Here is a 16,437-nt window from a genome sequence, read left to right as displayed (position 1 = left end):
AGTCAACAGATATGAAGGCACAGGGATCCATTTCAAGAACATTCAACATGGGCACAACATCCAGCAGTGGAAAAAGCTTCTAAGTAGTTCCTCCAACAAGGCAAGTCTCATAAAGTTTCTGGTAGAAGAATGGAAGGCGAAACACCACAGGGAGAAGCTTGAGGAGAAGGAGCTGTATGTCACATGTGAGCAGCTCTGCTTTAAGATCACCAAAGAACAGTGGGAAGAGGCTGCTGACCTTAAGTCAAATCAAGAAGAAGCAGACACACGCCTCCTTCTCCATGCTCTTCATGCAGCAGAATCTGGTTACAAGTCGGTCATCATCACTTCGGAGGATACTGATGTCATGGTCCTGTGTCTGGGCATGTGCCACAAAATCCCATCCCACCTGTTCCAGAAATGCGGTACACAGAACCGGACAAGATTCCTGGATATCACCACTCTGAGCCGAACATTGGGAGGCAGCGTATGTGATTCATTGATTGGTATGCATGCATTTACAGGCTGTGACACCGTCAGTGCATTCGCTGGCCGTGGGAAGATGACGACACTCAAGCAGTTGAAGATGAACAAGACATACCAGGATGCCTTTCAGGAAGTTGGTCGTTCATGGGAAGTGTCTACCGAACTTTTTGAGAAGTTACAGGAAATCACCTGCCACATGTACCTGCCAACTACCCAAACAACTGAGGTAAACAGGCTCCGTTATCAGCTGTTCTGTGCCAGACGTGGAGTGGTAGAGTCAAGTCAACTCCCTCCTTGCCAGGACTGCCTTTTCATGCATGCACTGCGTGCAAACTACCAGGCTGCGATCTGGAGGAGAAGTCTGCAGAGCCAGCCATGGGTTGCAAACCCAACAGACTGCGGTTGGATGATAGATAACGACGGAAAGCTTGTTGTCAAGTGGATGCAAGGGGCACCAGCACCAGAAGCTATTATACAGCTACTGTCCTGCAAGTGTGTGCGGTCATGTGAACTTCCTCAGTGTACTTGCCTCAGCAATGGCCTGAAGTGCACAGACATGTGCAGATTACAGACATGCCAGAACAAGGGTACTGAAGACGAGCCAGTAGAACAACAGTCAGATTCAGAGTCCGATGTTGAAGATATTATGGAGTAACATATATATATATATATATATATATATATATATATATATATATATATATATATATATATATGCACATGACATGTTCAGTGTGTATTTACATAACTTGGATTAAATTTTGTTACAAATACTACATCTAGTCACTCCGGGTGGTACCGATATCGTCATATTTGGTTCTTGGCTCATGCTAAAATTCCTGTGGAACACCTAAAGGGTTAACAGTTTTTAAAAATGAGTTTTGAACAGCTTGAGGGGTGTAGTTTGCAAAATGGGGTAATTTATGGGTGGTTTCTGTTATGTAAGCCCCTTAAAGTGACTTCAGAAGTGACTTGGTCCTTTGAAAAGTGGGTTTTGCTGTAAATGTGAAAAATTGCGCATAAAACTATAAGCCCTATTACGTCGTAAAACAATAAGGTTTCATTTTCAAAATGATGCCAATATGAAGTAAACATGTGGGGAGTGTAAATTAATAACTATTATGGGGGGTATCAGTATTTTTGTAAAAAGCAGAGAATTTCAAAGTTAAAAAATTGCCGATTTTTCCAAAATTTCCGAATATTTAGCATTTTTTTATATAGAAAGGTAAAATATATTGACTCCCATTTAGCACTGACGTGAAGTACAATATGTCACGAGAAAACAATCTCAGAATGGCTTGGATAGGTGAAAGCGTTCCAAAGTTATTAGCCCATGAAGTGGCACAGGTCAGATTGGCTTAGGCACTTGGGTACAAATAGGCCTAGGGCTGAAGGGGTTAATAAGCTACGTATATGTAAGGGCTATCATATCAAAAAATAAACTACAGACATGCATCTACCTAAAAATACCAAAGAGAATTAGTCACTCCGCTTGGTACCGATATCGTCAAATTTGGTTCTTGGCTCATGGACTAAAAGGTTCACGGTTCAATGATAAAAGTATTAAAAGAAACCCAAGATAAAGTGTAATACTGTAGTATGTACATACCTGACAGGCATCTTCATCAAGTACATTCCCCCAAATGTAGATGTATTCTAGTCCTTTGTTTAGTTTAATTGCAGCTGCCAAAGCCTTCAGACCTTCGCCTGTGATATTGTTACTGACAATTGCTAACCTAGTGGTTAAAATAAAGATACTATCATAAAAAGGATTCAAGACCATACCTACAGTATATCCCACATTGTATCAATCTACATTGATATGCCGCAGTGATTACCTATCTGGCTACACTCAGATCACTTTTCTGATTGGTTGTTGTGACTCCCAAATAATTAGTTGGCCATGGTTTTTTCCCACCTATCCTTACACACTATGTAGGAAGTCCTAGACACAAGTTAGTAGATTAACATACACTCAAAAAACAAGAATCCCTTGTCACAAAAAAGATAAGTCCAACTGCATGAAAGTTATGTAAAGTTGACCTGACAAAAGGTAGAGTTAGAGGTTCGATGATAAGCACCCCCATGGGGTTTAACACAGGCAAGAACTAGGGACAACACTGGGAATGAGCACCCTAATTACCCACAAAGTAAATATGCTGGTGATCAAGGTAATCAGATCATTTATGCCATAATAATGATCATTCTGCCCCCACAACTGTTTACTGGCCTTTTATACAGCTCAACAATTGAGCATCAAGTGACCTACGTATAGTTGATCAGAGCTTGTTAACGGCGTACTGATGGGCTGAAATCGGCAGATCGAAATGCACCATAAGCTTACTAGTTGAAAGACTGGTTAATACATTCTATCAATACAAACCTCTATCGTTGGCCAACCTCTTTGGGTTTCACTGGCTTTATTAAGATATTAGCTGTGAGTATGGATAGACATTTCCATTAAGGTCATATTATCAGCATCATGCAGGAATTATCCTGCCAACCCACCTCATAATAAGCAACCTATAGGACGAAGTCTCACCACCTCCTGCAACCTTCTATCATGAAGAAGTTTGTGTAATCAACCAGCGTTGTATAGGACACCCCACACTTTCAGAGGATATTATGCATGTGACCTTGGTACAAACTAACCTGCTAACAGGACTCAACCAGTCATTATCTAGTGCATGTGGGGGGCATCACTTCACTTACAGCCTCAGCCTAATTCAATCAGCAGTGAACAAGTTGTGAGGGGCAGCGTTTTTTTTTGTTTACATAGACTCATAGAATGTTTATAGTTGGAAGGGACCTCAAGGGTTATTGTGTCCACCCTACTGCTCAATGCTAAACCACCTCTGACAGATGTCTGTTCTGCCTCTATTTGAAGACTTCCATTGAAGGAGAACTCACCACCTCTCGTGGCAGCCAGTTCCACTCATTGATCACCCTCACTGTCAAAAAGTTTTTTCTAATATCTAATCTGTATCTTCTCCCTTTCAGTTTACAAAAATAATCTTGGAAAGAACATGGCAGGCACTTCTTTAGCAATTCTGCTTCTTGGCTGAGGTTACCAGCAGCTTCTTTTCTCTATGAGGCTGGACATCACCACAGCTTTTATGTGGTATTCTTCCCCAGCCAAGTGTTCCGATGCTGTCTCCCACATCACCTTTCTCACTCCAGGAACGCTTCTACCAATCTCTTCAGTGCTATACATAGATCCTCTAGCTCTACCTAATTGTATCTGCAGCAGTAGAGGACTGTATGACTTTGGGGGTACGCTGCCCTGACCAGGGGCTTATATACTGGATTCTCCTCTTTGGAGTGTTGCCGTGCACAGCGCTTCCAAAAGCTCCAATGACCTTTCCCCTCTTCCCTCAACTTCACAACATCTCCAAGTGGCAATAGTCTATTTTGGCAGACCACAGCAGGGATTCCGCAGATGACCATATCCATATATCACCATTATCAACTTTCACTTAAAGGGGCCCATCTCATTTGAAGTCCTCTATTCTGTGCACATTCCAGGAAACTCTCCACAGCAGAAAAAAACACAATATATTTTTAGAATTACATATACTGACATTAAAAGTGTATATTGTAAATCTCACCACCAATCAGATAAAAAGTGTAATCAGCAAGGTAGGACTGTAGTTACTATATATATATAAAAAATAACTTTTAATAATTTCTTTAAAACAGGCCAAGCCTATAACCCACAAGACATATGAACCCCAGATTATAGGGGAAACAAAAAACAACACAAAATACACATTTAAAAGAACGCCCCTTATGAGCGTTATGACACTACTGGCCAGGTGAGGTATATAATTTTGAAGCTGTAACGCTCCCCACCACACCAAACATACAACACGGCCTCCTTTGCTACTTATACTACAATCTGCATATTACCAATTCATATTCTGCAGAGAGCGAAGATAGGCACGATAGAAATAGGAACAATCTCACCCAAAGGTATGAACACCTTCCTTTTCAGCGTGAGATACCGCAGTGCGTGACGCCAATGTTCATGGGATCCGTCTATATCTTAACCAATGTACGTCCCCTTCTTTTCTTATGCATCCGTACTGCATTAATGTGCTCCCTCCTCGGTGTGCTCCCTCCTCGGTAATCTCCCGACGCGTTTCCTGTGGCTAAGTCATCAGGGGAGAAGCCACTTCGACAATAGTGTGTGCTATTCACCGCACATCATAGGTGAGAGGAGCCAAAGCGCCGTGCCCGGCTGGACAGCTTTAAATAAGGCGCCACCGGGGGAACTAATCATGTGTCCCGTAGCTCACCCTTCATGCTGCGCCATTTCCGGCACGCCGACAGACACGTGACTCACGACAAACACGCCCACGGGATCCTGTGTGAGCCGCATATTGACACGCACACGTAATTTCCGGTCGCCTGTCAGAGGGATATCCCCACCCCGCAGGAGGCGTATGTAGATTGTGATGATTGACAAATAACACCGAATAAGACGTTATCGCTATGTTGTCAAATTTTAGCCCCCAAGGTAAATTACAACCTAATTTTAAACAACCTCAGCACAAGGGGGATTGTAAACTGAAAATGATACATCCTTCAACTTTGTATCCACAAAGGAGGATTTAATGATGGAGGATTGGTGGTTCCCTTTTAGGGGTGCCAGAAAACGGAGGTCCAAATACTAAAAATGGTACTAACCAAGCACTTTATGTCAGGAAATTGCATACAAAGATAATATTGGTATCAAGCCCAAATATAGGTACTCTTTTCACACTACTCAAAATGTGAGCATGCTGAGATAACAATCCTCATATCGTCTTTTTCTCTTAAAGTTACATTCCTTTTTCTAACTTACGGGGCTGTGGGCATATTAGAATAAAAGTCCAAATGAGCAAGCATGTTGCCCTTTCAGTTCTTTTAATAGAGAGACAGGTTGGGTAAAGAAAATATATCAAATAACTCAAAAAATGGAAAAAACACTTTACCTAGGGTAATTACATTGTACCATTCCTTACAAAAAATTTTTTAGATATTATATGAAAAATTTTTAAAAAATTTTTTAGACATTTTTACGACATTTTTACGTCATTTTTACGACAGGAGACTCAGTGGGAATCGGGCACTAGCAGTTCCCTAGATGACCCTGGTTCCAGGACCTGCCTAACCTGTGGGGGTTGGCACCCTAAAGACGAGAGATGGCGCCCCCACTCCACGAGGGCTGTCCCTATACACCCCTTAATTAACCCTAAACTGACTAGATCTATCTAAGTGCCAGAATACGGAAATACAAAGCATAGAATAGAAAGATAAGTAGGGGGGTAGTCCTTGAGATAGGAGAGACACCGCCAATGTTAACCACTAAAAGGGGGGGGGGGGGGTTATCTAGTATCAAAGACACGAATCATAGGAAACATCCATAGGTCAGAATCTCATTCAGACCTGTGGGTTGTTGTGTTTTGAGACGAAAAATCCATCTCGTCTCACATTGTAGTATCCTCCTATCCCAATTGCCACCCCTTATTGGTGCCTCTATCTTGTCGATCCCCATGAACCTAAGGCCCGAGATGTCTCCATCATGTGCGATATTCATATGTCTTGCCAGTGGTGTATCCCTTTTAAGGGCAATATCTCTTAGATGTTCACCCACACGTCTTCTGAGCTCACGTATGGTCTTTCCGACATACTCCATACCACAAGAACACGTTGCCTTATAAATGACTCCCTTCGATCGACAATTGATGAAATGACGAATTTTATATTCCTTCTCAGTGACATTACTTCTGAAGGTCCGTCCCGTCTCCATAGACGGACATCCCACACAGCCGCTGCATCGATAACACCCCTTACTCCTGTTAGTGAGCCATGTTTCATTTTTGGGGGAAACAAAATGACTGTGCACAACTCTGTCCCCTATTGACCTCCCTTTTTGAAAAGTAATCAGAGGATGGGGTCCCACTAAGTCTCCAATGTCGTCATCCATCCGCAGGATGGGCCAATGTTTTTCCAAAATAGATCTGACCTGATCCGCTCCGGTATTGAAAGTTGTGATAAAACGACTTCCTACAGATTCTGTTCTTTGACTGGTTGGATTTAACAAAAGGGCCCTACTTTTGTTCTTAGTTTCTCTATACGCCTTACGGAGGATACCATCCGGATAGCCTCTATTTTGAAAACGCTGGCGTAAATCCGCTGCCTGTTCCTGATAGTCACCTTCCGAGGAGCAGTTCCTGCGTGCCCTTATATATTGCCCTTTGGGGATACCCTTTTTCAATGGGGTTGGGTGGTGGCTCTCCCACCTCAAAAGGGCATTTGTAGATGTTGGTTTTCGGTACGTTTTAGTGTTCACCTCTCCCTCAGGGGTCTTATGGATTTTGATATCCAAAAAGGGAAGTTCATCCCTGTGATATTCACATGTGAATCTCAAACCCAAAGGATTGACATTGAGTTTGGCCACAAAATCAACCAGTCCTGAAACCTCACCGTTCCAAATCAGCAAGACATCGTCTATATAACGAGCCCAAAACGATATCTTGGAACTCACCTCATCATATAGATCACTGAAGACCACTGTCTCTTCCCACCAGCCCAGGAGCAAATTAGCGTACGAAGGCGCACAGGAATTGCCCATCGCTGTGCCCCTGAGCTGGTGGAAGACCCGGCCGCCAAAGGTGAAGACATTTTTGGTTAAACAAAAATCCAACAATTTGAGGATAAAGAGGTTGTGATTCCGACACTGTTGGCCCCTTCCCCTTAAAAAATGTTCCACCGCCATTATCCCATCTGCATGATTGATGGAGGAATATAAAGCCTCTACATCTATGCTACACAGAATGGATTCGGGCTCAAAGACAACACCATCCAATTTCCTCAGAAGATCTGCTGAATCCCTCGTGTAGGAGTTTAAAGATAGCACAAAAGGCTTCAAAATCTTATCTGTTGTGAATTTGGATTCTGGGCTCCCCCGGTGGCCGCTTGTGGAATTGGACTTGTCATCCTCTTTCCTGTTTCACCTGATTCCATCAGTAGTGGGTGTCGCTATTTAAGCTCATTTCTCTGGTGGTTTCTTGCCGGTCAACAATGTTATCTGATGCCTCTCAGTGCTTGTTCCTGCTTCTAGACAACTACTAGATAAGTTGGACTTTTGTCCATGTTTTGTTTTGCCTATTTGTTCCAGTTCACAGCTGAAGTTTTGTTACTGTGTCTGGAAAGCTCTCGTTGATCAGGGATTGCTACTCTGGCGTTATGAGTTAATGCCAGAGTTTAAGGTAATCTCTGGATGGTGTTTTGTTAGTGTTTTTCTGCTGACCATGAAAGTATACTATCTGTCTTCTGCTATCTAGTAAGCGGACCTCAAATTTGCTAAGACTATTTTCCTGCTGCGTTTGTTGTTTCATCTGAACTCACCGTCATTATATGTGGGGGGCTACTGTCTTCTTTGGAATATTTCTCTAGAGGTGAGCCAGGTCTTATATTTCCCTCTGCTAGCTATTTAGGTCTTAGGCCAGAGCTGGGCATCTAGCGATAAATAGGAAATGCTACCTGGCTATTTCTAGTTGCGCGGCAGGCTTAGTTCATGGTCAGTATAGTTCCATCTTCCGAGAGCTTGTCCCTCTATAGGCTTGCTATGATCTCTGCCTGCAGAGATCATGACAGTTTGACCGGCCCATAAAGTGTTAAAGACCCAGGTTGAGAAAGGAGAGTTATAAGAAGTCTGCTGGAATTTTTTTTTTTTTTTTTCCTCCAGTCTGCCTTGCTGCAGTCTTTTTTCTCTCTCTCCTCCTAATCTCTGTATGCTCTGTGTGCACCTGACAATAATGGATCTCCAGAGTGTAACTGCGGGTTTGAATAATCTCATCACGAAAGTACAAAATTTACAAGATTTTGTGGTACATGCTCCGGTATCTGAGCCGAGAACTCCTTTGCCGGAGTTCTTCACAGGGAATAGAGCTAGCTTCCAGAATTTCCGAAATAATTGTAAGCTTTATTTGTCCCTGAAGTCTCGTTCAGCTGGAGACCCTGCTCAGCAGGTTAGGATTGTGATTTCCTTGCTCAGGGGTGACCCTCAAGATTGGGCCTTCTCATTGCCAGCAGGGGATCCTGCGTTACGCGATGTGGATGCGTTTTTTCTGGCCTTGGGCTTGCTTTATGATGAACCTCATTTGGAACTTCAGGCAGAAAAAACTTTGATGGCACTATCTCAGGGGCAAGACGAAGCTGAAGTTTTCTGCCAAAAATTCCGTAAATGGTCTGTGCTTACTCAGTGGAATGAGTGCGCCTTGGCGGCAACTTTCAGAGAAGGTCTCTCTGATGCCGTTAAGGATGTTATGGTGGGGTTCCCTTTGCCTGCAGGTCTGAATGAGTCCATGACAATGGCTATTCAGATTGATAGGCGTCTGCGGGAGCGCAAACCGGTGCACCATCTGGCGGTGTCTATGGAAAAGACGCCAGAAAGTATGCAGTGTGATAGAATTCTGTCCAGGAGCGAGCGACAGAATTTTAGACGGAAGAATGGATTGTGTTTCTATTGTGGGGATTCTACTCATGTTATATCGGCATGCTCTAGGCGTACAAAGAAGCTTGATAAGTCTGTTTCCATTGGCACCATTCAGTCTAAGTTTATTTTGTCTGTAACCCTGATTTGCTCTTTGTCATCCATTGCCACGGACGCCTATGTTGACTCTGGCGCCGCTCTGAGTCTTATGGATTGGTCCTTTGCCAATCGTTGTGGTTTTGATTTAGAGCCTTTGGAGACTCTTATTCCTCTGAAGGGGATTGACTCCACCCCATTGGCTATTAATAAACCACAATACTGGACACAAGTAACCATGCGTATCAATCCGGATCACCAGGAGATTATTCGTTTCCTGGTGCTGTATAATTTACATGACGATTTGGTACTGGGATTGCCATGGTTGCAGTCTCACAACCCAGTCTTGGACTGGAGAGCAATGTCTGTGTTGAGCTGGGGATGTAAGGGTATTCATGGGGACGTACCTTTGGTTTCTATTTCGTCGTCCATTCCCTCTGAAGTCCCTGAGTTCCTCTCTGATTATCAAGACGTCTTTGACGAACCCAAGCTTGGGTCGTTACCTCCGCACCGTGAGTGCGATTGTGCCATAGATTTGATACCGGGTTGTAAATATCCAAAGGGTCGTTTGTTTAATTTGTCTGTGCCGGAACATGCTGCTATGCGGGAATATATAAAGGAGTCTTTGGAAAAGGGACATATTCGTCCATCTTCTTCTCCCTTGGGAGCTGGGTTTTTCTTTGTCTCAAAAAAAGACGGCTCTTTGAGACCATGTATTGATTATCGGCTTCTGAATAAGATCACTGTTAAGTATCAATACCCATTGCCATTGCTTACTGATTTGTTTGCTCGTATAGAGGGTGCTAAGTGGTTCTCTAAAATTGATCTTCGTGGGGCGTATAATTTGGTGCGGATCAGGCAGGGGGATGAGTGGAAGACCGCATTTAATACGCCCGAGGGCCACTTTGAGTATTTGGTCATGCCTTTTGGTCTTTCTAATGCCCCTTCAGTTTTCCAGTCTTTTATGCATGATATTTTCCGCGATTTTCTGGATAAATTTATGATAATATATCTGGATGATATTCTGATTTTTTCTGATGACTGGGACTCTCATGTCCAGCAGGTCAGGAGAGTTTTTCAGGTTCTGCGGTCTAATTCTTTATGTGTGAAGGGGTCTAAGTGCGTTTTTGGGGTCCAGAAAATTTCCTTTTTGGGGTATATTTTTTCTCCCTCTTCCTTTGAGATGGATCCCGTCAAGGTGCAAGCTATTTGTGACTGGACTCAGCCCTCCTCTCTTAAGGGTCTTCAGAGATTTTTGGGCTTTGCCAACTTTTACCGCCGATTTATTGCTGGTTTTTCGGATGTCGTTAAACCACTGACTGATTTGACCAGACAAGGCGCTGATGTTGCTAATTGGTCCCCTCATGCTGTAGAGGCCTTTCAGGAGCTTAAGCGCCGTTTTGCCTCTGCCCCTGTGTTGCGTCAGCCTGATGTGAATCTGCCTTTTCAGGTTGAGGTTGACGCTTCGGAGATCGGAGCTGGGGCAGTGTTGTCGCAGAAAGGTTCCGACTGCTCCGTCATTAGGCCTTGTGCCTTCTTTTCTCGCAAATTTTCGCCCGCAGAGCGGAATTATGATGTTGGGAATCGGGAGCTTTTGGCCATGAAGTGGGCGTTTGAGGAGTGGCGCCATTGGCTCGAGGGGGCTAGGCATCAGGTGGTGGTATTGACTGACCACAAAAATTTGATTTATCTTGAGACTGCCAGACGCCTGAATCCTAGACAGGCGCGCTGGTCTTTATTTTTTTCTCGCTTTAATTTTGTGGTGTCATACCTACCGGGTTCTAAGAATGTTAAGGCAGATGCTCTTTCTAGGAGTTTTGACCCGGACTCTCCTGGTAATTCTGAACCCACAGGTATCCTTAGGGAGGGAGTAATTTTGTCGGCCGTCTCTCCTGATCTGCGGCGGTCCTTGCAAGAGTTTCAGGCGGATAGACCGGATCGTTGTCCGCCTGATAGACTGTTTGTTCCGGATGATTGGACCAGCAGAGTCATCTCTGAGGTACATTCTTCTGCATTGGCAGGTCATCCCGGAATTTTTGGTACCAGGGATTTGGTGGCAAGATCCTTCTGGTGGCCTTCTCTGTCACGAGATGTGCGAGTCTTTGTGCAGTCATGTGACGTTTGTGCTCGGGCCAAGTCTTGTAGTTCTCGGGCTAGCGGACTGCTGTTGCCCTTGCCTATTCCTAAGAGGCCTTGGACACACATCTCGATGGATTTTATTTCAGATCTGCCTGTTTCCCAGAAGATGTCTGTCATCTGGGTGGTCTGTGACCGTTTCTCTAAAATGGTCCATTTGGTTCCTCTGCCCAAGTTGCCTTCTTCTTCTGAGTTGGTTCCTCTGTTTTTTCAGAATGTTGTCCGATTGCACGGTATTCCTGAGAATATTGTTTCTGACAGAGGTACCCAATTTGTGTCTAGATTTTGGCGGGCATTCTGTGCTAGGATGGGCATAGATTTGTCTTTTTCATCTGCTTTTCACCCTCAGACTAATGGCCAGACCGAGCGGACTAATCAGACCCTTGAGACATATCTGAGGTGTTTTGTCTCTGCTGACCAGGATGATTGGGTTGCTTTTTTGCCATTGGCAGAGTTCGCCCTCAATAATCGGGCCAGTTCTTCCACCTTGGTGTCCCCGTTTTTCTGTAATTCGGGGTTTCACCCTCGATTTTCCTCCGGTCAGGTGGAATCCTCGGATTGTCCTGGAGTGGATGCGGTGGTGGAGAGATTGCATCACATCTGGGGGCAGGTTATGGACAATTTGAAGTTGTCCCAGGAGAAGACTCAGCGTTTTGCCAACCGTCATCGTCGTGTTGGTTCTCGGCTTTGTGTTGGAGATTTAGTGTGGTTGTCTTCTCGTTTTGTCCCTATGAGGGTCTCTTCTCCTAAGTTTAAACCTCGGTTCATCGGCCCTTATAGAATATTGGAGATTCTTAATCCTGTTTCTTTCCGTTTGGACCTCCCTGCGTCCTTTTCCATTCATAACGTTTTTCATCGGTCGTTATTGCGCAGGTATGAGGTACCTGTTGTACCTTCAGTTGAGCCTCCTGCTCCGGTGTTGGTTGAGGGTGAGTTGGAGTACGTTGTGGAGAAAATTTTGGACTCTCGTGTTTCCAGACGGAAACTCCAGTATCTGGTCAACTGGAAGGGTTACGGCCAGGAGGATAATTCTTGGGTCAATGCATCTGATGTTCATGCTTCTGATCTTGTTCGTGCCTTCCATAGGGCTCATCCTGGTCGCCCTGGTGGATCTGGTGAGGGTTCGGTGCCCCCTCCTTGAGGGGGGGGTACTGTTGTGAATTTGGATTCTGGGCTCCCCCGGTGGCCGCTTGTGGAATTGGACTTGTCATCCTCTTTCCTGTTTCACCTGATTCCATCAGTAGTGGGTGTCGCTATTTAAGCTCATTTCTCTGGTGGTTTCTTGCCGGTCAACAATGTTATCTGATGCCTCTCAGTGCTTGTTCCTGCTTCTAGACAACTACTAGATAAGTTGGACTTTTGTCCATGTTTTGTTTTGCCTATTTGTTCCAGTTCACAGCTGAAGTTTTGTTACTGTGTCTGGAAAGCTCTCGTTGATCAGGGATTGCTACTCTGGCGTTATGAGTTAATGCCAGAGTTTAAGGTAATCTCTGGATGGTGTTTTGTTAGTGTTTTTCTGCTGACCATGAAAGTATACTATCTGTCTTCTGCTATCTAGTAAGCGGACCTCAAATTTGCTAAGACTATTTTCCTGCTGCGTTTGTTGTTTCATCTGAACTCACCGTCATTATATGTGGGGGGCTACTGTCTTCTTTGGAATATTTCTCTAGAGGTGAGCCAGGTCTTATATTTCCCTCTGCTAGCTATTTAGGTCTTAGGCCAGAGCTGGGCATCTAGCGATAAATAGGAAATGCTACCTGGCTATTTCTAGTTGCGCGGCAGGCTTAGTTCATGGTCAGTATAGTTCCATCTTCCGAGAGCTTGTCCCTCTATAGGCTTGCTATGATCTCTGCCTGCAGAGATCATGACACTTATCCAGATATATCCCAACATGATGGGTAATACTATCAATTCCGGATACAATTGGTCTCCCCTTCAGGGGCGACAGGCCCTTGTGTACTTTGGGGAGACAGTAGAAAGTTGCCATCACCGGATGTGTTGGGTATAGGAAATTATACTCGTTTTTATCAATCAGGGATCCACACAAACCCTCGTCCAAAATACCTTTTAGGGTTTTAAGAAAAGTGGGGGTGGGATTATTTGGCAATTGTTCATATGATTCATGATCTTTCAATATATTCTCACACATGGATTGATATTCCACGTGATCCATCACCACAATGTTCCCCCCTTTATCGGAGGGCTTAAACACTAGATTTCCATCTTTCTCCAAACCCAGTAGTGCCTCCATCTCCTGTTTGGATAGGTTATAGTTGGTTCCCTTATTCTTTTTGGTGCCCAAAATCTCTAGATCCCTTGTGACTACCTCCAAAAATACATCCAGAGTGGACTGATCCCCTAAGTTCGGGGGCATTTTACAACTCTTCAATTTGCAGTCAGTGAAGGGGCCCTCGCCAGTGTATTCCGGTAACGAGTCTGACAGGCCATACAGCAACCTAATATCTGGTAGTAAAGTGTCTGGAATATTCATCTCCAGACAAGTGCGTTTGTCTTCTCTGATAAAATGCTTCTTCCATTTGAGTTTCCTCACAAAGAGGTGTAGGTCTTTTACAGTATCAAAAACAACCCACAGGTCTGAATGAGATTCTGACCTATGGATGTTTCCTATGATTCGTGTCTTTGATACTAGATAACCCCCCCCCCCCCCTTTTAGTGGTTAACATTGGCGGTGTCTCTCCTATCTCAAGGACTACCCCCCTACTTATCTTTCTATTCTATGCTTTGTATTTCCGTATTCTGGCACTTAGATAGATCTAGTCAGTTTAGGGTTAATTAAGGGGTGTATAGGGACAGCCCTCGTGGAGTGGGGGCGCCATCTCTCGTCTTTAGGGTGCCAACCCCCACAGGTTAGGCAGGTCCTGGAACCAGGGTCATCTAGGGAACTGCTAGTGCCCGATTCCCACTGAGTCTCCTGTCGTAAAAATGACGTAAAAATGTCGTAAAAATGTCTAAAAAATTTTTTAAAAATTTTTCATATAATATCTAAAAAATTTTTTGTAAGGAATGGTACAATGTAATTACCCTAGGTAAAGTGTTTTTTCCATTTTTTGAGTTATTTGATATATTTTCTTTACCCAACCTGTCTCTCTATTAAAAGAACTGAAAGGGCAACATGCTTGCTCATTTGGACTTTTATTCTAATATGCCCACAGCCCCGTAAGTTAGAAAAAGGAATGTAACTTTAAGAGAAAAAGACGATATGAGGATTGTTATCTCAGCATGCTCACATTTTGAGTAGTGTGAAAAGAGTACCTATATTTGGGCTTGATACCAATATTATCTTTGTATGCAATTTCCTGACATAAAGTGCTTGGTTAGTACCATTTTTAGTATTTGGACCTCCGTTTTCTGGCACCCCTAAAAGGGAACCACCAATCCTCCATCATTAAATCCTCCTTTGTGGATACAAAGTTGAAGGATGTATCATTTTCAGTTTACAATCCCCCTTGTGCTGAGGTTGTTTAAAATTAGGTTGTAATTTACCTTGGGGGCTAAAATTTGACAACATAGCGATAACGTCTTATTCGGTGTTATTTGTCAATCATCACAATCTACATACGCCTCCTGCGGGGTGGGGATATCCCTCTGACAGGCGACCGGAAATTACGTGTGCGTGTCAATATGCGGCTCACACAGGATCCCGTGGGCGTGTTTGTCGTGAGTCACGTGTCTGTCGGCGTGCCGGAAATGGCGCAGCATGAAGGGTGAGCTACGGGACACATGATTAGTTCCCCCGGTGGCGCCTTATTTAAAGCTGTCCAGCCGGGCACGGCGCTTTGGCTCCTCTCACCTATGATGTGCGGTGAATAGCACACACTATTGTCGAAGTGGCTTCTCCCCTGATGACTTAGCCACAGGAAACGCGTCGGGAGATTACCGAGGAGGGAGCACATTAATGCAGTACGGATGCATAAGAAAAGAAGGGGACGTACATTGGTTAAGATATAGACGGATCCCATGAACATTGGCGTCACGCACTGCGGTATCTCACGCTGAAAAGGAAGGTGTTCATACCTTTGGGTGAGATTGTTCCTATTTCTATCGTGCCTATCTTCGCTCTCTGCAGAATATGAATTGGTAATATGCAGATTGTAGTATAAGTAGCAAAGGAGGCCGTGTTGTATGTTTGGTGTGGTGGGGAGCGTTACAGCTTCAAAATTATATACCTCACCTGGCCAGTAGTGTCATAACGCTCATAAGGGGCGTTCTTTTAAATGTGTATTTTGTGTTGTTTTTTGTTTCCCCTATAATCTGGGGTTCATATGTCTTGTGGGTTATAGGCTTGGCCTGTTTTAAAGAAATTATTAAAAGTTATTTTTTATATATATATAGTAACTACAGTCCTACCTTGCTGATCACACACACACTGACATTAAAAGTGAAATGCAATACTAACGCTTTGAGGCTACAATCGTTGAACTGAATGGCTTCAGCAAGGTAGAAAGCACCTTCATCCTCCATTCTGTTTGAGGTCAGGTCTAAGATCTCCAGTGTTGTGTTTTTCTTAAGTAGTTCTGCCAAACACTTGATGCCATCACGGGTTATTTTATTGCTGGAAAGGTAAAACATATGCATAATTGTTAAGTTTACTTCAGGTCTATTCACAAGTCAGTGCACTTAAAGGGAACCTGTCACCCCCAAAATGGAAGGTGAGCTAAGCCCACCGGCATCAGGGGCTACAGCATTCTGTAATGCTGTAGATAAGCCCCCGATGCATCCTAAAAGATGAGAAAAAGAGGTAGGTTATACTCACCCAGGGGCGGTCCCGCTGCGGTGGGCGTCGAGGTCCGGGGCCTCCCATCTTCTTACGATCACGTCCTCTTCACGTCGCAGTTCCGGTGCAGGTGTACTTTGTCTGCCCGTTGAGGGCAGAGCAAAGTACTGCTGCGCGCAGGCGCCGGGAAAGGTCGGAAAGGCCCAGCACCTGCGCACTGCAGTACTTTGTTCTGCCCTCAACAGCGCAGACAAAGTATGCCTGCGCCGGAGCCACAGCATGAAGACAAGAAGAGGACGTCATCCTATAAAGATGGGAGGCTCCAGACCGCGACACCCATCGGACCGGACCGGAGCGTGGACCGCCCCTGGGTAAGTATAATCTAACCTCTTTTTCTCATCTTTCAGGATACATCGGGGGCTTATCTACAGCATTACAGAATGCTGTAGATAAGCCCCTGATGCCGGTGGGCTTAGCTCACCTTCCATTTTGGGGGTGACAGGTTCCCTTTAAAGGGGTTTTC

General features: G+C 44.3%; 1 protein-coding gene across 3 annotated transcripts in view; it reads right to left on the bottom strand.

Annotated features, from left to right (window-relative positions):
• LRRC34 (leucine rich repeat containing 34) overlaps positions 1-16,437 on the bottom strand; it is a 69,278-nt gene that overhangs the window by 9,336 nt on the left and 43,505 nt on the right. For all 3 annotated transcript variants that reach the window (XM_077290585.1, XM_077290586.1, XM_077290587.1), the window contains 2 exons: positions 15,597-15,752; positions 2,075-2,201 (listed from right to left, as the gene is read on the bottom strand). In XM_077290585.1, coding sequence (XP_077146700.1) covers positions 2,075-2,201; positions 15,597-15,752 — 283 coding nt within the window. The remainder of the gene's footprint in view (positions 1-2,074; positions 2,202-15,596; positions 15,753-16,437) is intronic.

This window comes from Ranitomeya variabilis, chromosome 2 (genome assembly GCF_051348905.1).
Source record: "Ranitomeya variabilis isolate aRanVar5 chromosome 2, aRanVar5.hap1, whole genome shotgun sequence".
Taxonomy (NCBI): domain Eukaryota; kingdom Metazoa; phylum Chordata; class Amphibia; order Anura; family Dendrobatidae; genus Ranitomeya; species Ranitomeya variabilis.
The sequence above is the reverse complement of the archived record's forward strand: the minus strand, read 5'-3'. Positions and strand labels throughout refer to the sequence as shown.